Below are 6,212 nucleotides of genomic sequence, written 5' to 3' on the forward strand. Positions count from 1 at the left end.
GTTGCTTAATAGAACCAGAAATGTTGTCTGTGTGAAATGCAATGCTGGTGACAATTGGAAAGATCTTCATGTTTGCCCCTTAATGATTACAAAGGATAACAATATAGGTTTCACAGAACAAAAGTTTCCTTTCATAATATGACATGTAATAAACAAATGGACGCTATATTCTTATTGGCTGTTACTGGTAAAATCTCCAGTTAATGGCTTTTATATAAATAAAATAAATATGAAACAGATCCTGGGTCCCTAAATAACCGCAGGCTTATTATTAAAGGAGCACAAAAAAAGCAAAATAACATACTCAGAACAAACAATCATCTTTCACAGTTTGATGTTGATTGGTACTTCTGGTCTTAAGAAACATCCTTGAGTTCTGTTATATATTCATCTATTTTCATTTTTAATTCCCATAATCCCCAGCTCAATAGAAATCAGCCTTAGGGTTCGAGTGATAAACAGTAAAGATTTGTTTAGCTAGCACATCAAACACAGGGTAATATTCATGGTGTAATAAGCGGACAGGATGTGGGGAGAGGTTACGGAAAGTTACAGAACTGCAGCAACCAAGGAACCTCTAGAAAGGATGAGAGACGAGATCTAATAAAAGCTGATTTGTGATTGGCTACTGCATTGCATTGTAAAATAATAGGTAAATTACACCATTTTTTATATAGATTTTTTTTATTTTGCTTTTTAGCTATTATTGTTGTAGCGTCTGTCTAAAGTTACATAGACTCTCTTATGTTGTCCATTCAAGGCAAAGATACAGGTTCTGTCGAAAGGCCAACCTCGACTCATTAATTCACCCTTAGTGTGCTATTTGTTTCTGCCAGGGCCAGGGGTCCTAATCCTTACCCCTCTGTCACATGACAATACTGGGACCAAGTCTTCTACAAACCTTTTGGGTTTGGGTACCTGCTTGCCAGATATTTCCTGAGAGGTCTGGTGGAGCAACTGTGTGGCATCATTGGGTTTGTGGATGGGGGGGAAGGTGTTGTTTTTACATGGTAACCTCTTTAAAACTCAACTCTGGACATTTTGTGATAGGTTAGAATGTGGAATGTGTAGGAACTTCATGTTCATTGGCTTCCCTACTGTATCCAAAACTAATGAATGATATAAAATGACCACCCTACATATGATAAATGGAATTATCCCAGTGTCCTATTCTTCAAAGCATATACTAATGAAGATGTTAGAATATAATAATATTTCAACAACTTTAGAATAAATCTGTATGATATACTATACAACTTAATTCCAAGGTTACAGTTACCATAACAGATAATGCTGGGAGTTCTCATTCAGTGCAAGGATGTTTGGGACATCTATCAATACAGTGATAGTCAGACAGTCCGGGTAGTCATTACCATGGGTCATTACTGGACCATCCTCCTTATACCTTCTGCCAGGTCCTGGGGGGAGGGATTCTGTGCTGTGCAGCTGACCTGAAGGCCTTCTTGTACCATGGCGTCGGCGGTGGTAGGACCAATTGCAGCAAACTAGGAAAGAGTGAAAAGGAAAATGCCAGATGAATGGCCCTTATCTACAGTAGACTGCCTCTATCCAACAAGGCCCATCAATGTCCATGTACAGCTAAAACTGGGAAGGGTTAGAACCTATGCCAAGTTTTTATGTCAGCGATTCACCCTAGCTCAGGGGTGTCAAACTCAAATACACAAAGGGCCAAAATTAAAAACTTAGACAAAGTCACAGGCCAAACTTAAAACTGAAATAACACTATAGCCACGCATAGGCAGGTAGGCTGCTGGTCTATATTTTTTTGCCAACTCTCTGGAACAAAATCAAAACAAAGATCAATGATGATCTCAATGGCTAAGTGTCACTTCATGTTATCATTAGGATATAGGTTTACTATAAAGATTTCATAAACTACCTATTATTACGTTATCATTATTAATAATATTAATACAGGAACAGAATAGAAGTGACAAAAGGAGGTAAGAGCCATGTGTTCTATTTGTTCTGCACACATTTACGTGTTTTTGTTGTTTTACTATATAGGCATACTATCTATCCCAAGTGTCCATATATCTCCATGTGAAAATGCGGACTTTTCCAGTGATCCTGGAATGCACGATCTGGTGATTGAAATGACTATGGACTTTGTAAAGCACTTAGTAATATGTTGGCGGTATATAAAAAAAAGTTATAAGAATAAATACTGCAATGGTTGCCAAATGCTTGTCATCCACTTATTAAAACTTCTTGTGAACACTACATTCATTTCCATAATTGAACAAGAGAAAAGCGGTCAGTTGAAGGTCAGTAGGTTGTCAACCATCCAGTAACTGCTTACTTTGTGTGAACAAATCTGTTGGTAGATTCAGACGTAAACAATAATATAAAAACATATACCTAAAACTCATATATATTATTATTTTATTAATATTATTATTATTAATAAACAGGATTTATATAGCGCTAACATATTACGCAGCGGTGTACATTAAATAGTGGTTGCAAATGACAGACTAATATATATATATCTCAATATTAGGTAAAAGAAACACTATAAACCATTATACATATACCAAGGGGAAAAGCCTTCTAACAGGCTGCAGTTTTATTTAATATGCTCCATCAGCACCGGGCCTTGTTATTGAACTGTTGTCCATAACTGAACAGACTTGTCTGAAGCAGAGACGACATTTGACTGCTCCATATTGACTCAGCTGTACAGAATGGAAATTGCCCATGATGGGATCTGCTCATATTGAAGTGGACAAATGCTGAGCCATGCACAATTGATGGGGTAAATCTATACAGAAAATCTGTTCAGGACCAGAGAAGGCTTTTATAATTGAAAGTGTATGTCCAGGCTGGAGGTAAGAAAAATTAAGCAACAGGGACACAAACAGCAATACAAATCTGACAGGGGTTTAGCCTTTTATACTTTACTAACGGAAAGCATTTTTATTTTTGCCAATGTCGCTGTTGGAGAAGGAAAGGGGACACTTTAAAGGAGCCTTAGAAAGCACTAAAAACATGCCAAAGGCTTTTACCCTTCCCCACTCTATCAAATGCTATTTTATTATTGGTGATTTATGGGGATAGCTGCAAGGAAACATACCAGCTTGCATGGCAAGTGCAGGGCAGTGCAAAGCAATCTCAAGGGTGCTCAGGAGTTCCACCCTAACATGCTGTGTATTTGTTCCTGTAAGTGGGTCCATAGGTATTGGAATAAAAGAATTGGACTAAGCAGCTAGGACAGTTTTCTTTAAAATCCTGGAGGCCAAAGGCTAAAGGGCTACAAGCAGCTCTTTGATTCTTGTTGTGCAGCAGTTTTAATGAGAGTGGTTCAGTGGTAATAGCAGTGATCGTGGTTAGCATTGCTGTTGTGGCCCCCCTCTAAATAATAGGTTGACAACTAATGGCTTTAGGGTCCATTTACTGCATTACCACACATTATTCCATGCAATATTGTGCATTATGTTATAGCAGCCTATTGGTTTGAGTGGGCTGTCTAATGCTCCAAAAAGGCGCATATCTTTTTATTTTGGTAACATCCATTGGCAAGGTTTGTTGAAGTGCCAATAACAAATGGAATGTCTGTTGTGGTAACACACTCATCGCAACATTATCGAGCGTGAACAATCCCTAAATGCACTCTGGCCTTTTTCCAGGTTCTCCGGTGTTTGCATGGATTTACTCCGGGTACTACGTTTTTTTCCCACATTCATACGTTTTCCCAAAAACATGCAGTTAGGTTAATTGGCTTTCCCCCAAAATTGTCCTTAGACTGTATTAATGACCTATGACTATGGTGGGGACATGTGAGCTCCTTTGTGGGACAGCTAGTGACATAACTATGGACTTTGTACAGCGCTGCATAATATGTTGGTGCTATATAAATACTGTGTAATAATAACAACCCATATATATCAAGATAACATGACCATCTGCTAGGCTGGGAATTATATATATATATATATATATATATGAAGTGAGAATGTGTAAATGTTGAGTTCTACTTTAAACTTCACATAGTCTTAATCAGATATAAAAACAAGTGACACTAGACTGTAATAAGAACCAGGACAAAAGTGCTTTGCTGTTCCGAAGGCATGAAAAATGTGAAAGTGTGAAGATTTTCCTTTGAGGAGGGAATAAAGCTGGAACATTTATTAGATTGTGTAACAGTGAGCAGTTAATATTAATATACCTGGGTGAAATAACGCGTTAGCGACGATCGTATATCGGGATGCTGGGCCGTTTGATAAACAGTAATAGTCTCCAGAGGTACATCTGTAATTAGAAAATAAAAATGTATTTCTATAAAACAGGCTGTCTCATGACACCGGCCCATTACAAAGACCTACACCTGCAATTTCACCGGGAGAAAATAAGCACTAAAACCATTGGACTTTTCTTATGGAAATTCTGATAATACTATAAAGTATTTACAGTGGGGAGTATACGCTTTGCAATCCTCATCACAAAGTGAGAAGCCTCCGCAGATTAGAGCCATTTAAAATGCTGATTAAAGGGGGGCTGAGATGCGGCACTTAGAGAGCCGACTGTGTTCCCGCAGCACAACTCCCAACACGTGCTTTTTATTTCCATTACATTTTCAGGCTTAGATGAGGTGTGGGCTCTGGGTGACAGGTAGACCTTCTTCAGGGGACTTCATGATTATCTCAATTGATGGTAAATCAAGATGTATGTGTGAATATGGCAAATGACAGCTTGGTCAGGGAGCCATCAATCATAACTTGCTTCTGAAATCACTAATATTCTGATTGACTAGTTTGGATTCTTTGGGTCTGATTTATTAAAGCTCTCCAAGACTGGAGAGGATACAATTTCATCAGTGAAGCTGGGTGATCCAGCAAACCTGGAATACATCTGGTCCATGATTCAAAACATATGCTAAAAAATAGCAGGTTTGTTGGATCACCCAGCTTCACCAATGAAAGTGAATCCTCTCCAGCCTTGAAGGGCTTTCATGAATCAGGCCATATGACTCTCCCCAAACTTTCCATGCAGCTCTGATTATGCATTCAATGCTGAACTCCTTTTATTATCACAATACAAACCAAAAACTCATCAATGCAGCTCTGATTATGGAATGCAGAACCCCTTTTTTATTATCTGAATACATACCCATCTCCTTCAGTCTCTTTGGAAGAACTTCTCTTTTCAGAGAGCCACAAGGAAACAAAAGAGGTGCTGAATAGGACACGTTCTCTGAAATAAAAAAGAACAATATAGACCGTGAATTTTACTTGTTCAACAATATAGATTTTCCTACCTAAAAACCAACAGAGAGATACAAAGAGCAAGCAGAAAAATAAATGACAGCATTAAGCATTCTCAGGAGCTGGAAGTCATGCAGTTACCAAGGAAGCAGCTACTGGCAGACTTTAGGCAAAGTCTAAGGCTATGTACACACGTTCAATAATTGTCCTTGGAAACGATCTTTCACGATCCTATCCAATGACTAACATCTGCACGATGCATGAACGAGTGCTCTACATACAGCACCGTTCTGCTCTATAGAGAGGGGAGTGGGAGAATGACAGAGCAGCACCCCGCCGTGCTCTCTCCTCTTCACTTCCATTAAGATCATTTGTCGTTCCATTGTCCGTGAATCGGCCACGGCGGTCGTTTGGACGATGGACGACAAGCACTGTACACACGCCAGATTCTCGTCCCATATCATCCTGGAGCCGATTATCAGACGAAAACCATTGCACGTGTGTATGTAGCCTAAGCCAGTGCTTGGTTTCCTGCAGAGGTTGCTGGGGGTTGCTTGAGCAATTTGTACCTCTCAGTGACACCAATATTTGGCATTCTGTAAGAGTAACATTTTCCCCCAATGTCCAGCAATGTAGGAAGAATTCTTTGCACAGTCAACCAAGCTAATGTAAATTATTTACCAAGATAAAGTAATTATGAAGATCAGATTATTTCAAGGGTTTTTATGTGTCCCTAAGGCTGCTGTAATAAGTCCTGACAGATAAGCCAAAGTGCCAGGATAAAATAAAGTTTATGTATATCCTGAAAAATGAGTTTAATCTCATTTGATCACTTTGATGGGGATCAGACAGAAAATAATGCCTATTACAGATAAAACATCGCCTGTTCCTTTCTGCAATAAAACCCACATTTTTAAAATGAAAGTTCAGTTGCACTTTAAGTATGAATGTGACTGATGCAGTAGATGACGGAGACACAGCTCTCCA

General features: G+C 38.8%; 1 protein-coding gene and 1 long non-coding RNA gene across 2 annotated transcripts in view; both read right to left on the reverse strand.

The window, feature by feature from the left end:
• The window catches only part of LOC140339780 (uncharacterized), a 4,677-nt gene extending 2,930 nt beyond the window's left edge, over window positions 1–1,747 (reverse strand). The window contains exon 1 of the long non-coding RNA XR_011922546.1: window positions 1,374–1,747. This is a non-coding gene — a long non-coding RNA (uncharacterized lncRNA). The remainder of the gene's footprint in view (window positions 1–1,373) is intronic.
• Window positions 1,748–4,147: 2,400 nt separating this feature from the next.
• The window catches only part of UROS (uroporphyrinogen III synthase), a 19,760-nt gene continuing 17,695 nt past the window's right edge, over window positions 4,148–6,212 (reverse strand). The window contains exons 7-8 of the mRNA XM_072424683.1: window positions 5,131–5,214; window positions 4,148–4,272 (exon numbers count right to left, since the gene is read on the reverse strand). Coding sequence (XP_072280784.1) covers window positions 4,181–4,272; window positions 5,131–5,214 — 176 coding nt within the window. The 3' untranslated portion in view covers window positions 4,148–4,180. The remainder of the gene's footprint in view (window positions 4,273–5,130; window positions 5,215–6,212) is intronic.

This window comes from Pyxicephalus adspersus, chromosome 10 (genome assembly GCF_032062135.1).
Source record: "Pyxicephalus adspersus chromosome 10, UCB_Pads_2.0, whole genome shotgun sequence".
Classification (NCBI taxonomy): domain Eukaryota; kingdom Metazoa; phylum Chordata; class Amphibia; order Anura; family Pyxicephalidae; genus Pyxicephalus; species Pyxicephalus adspersus.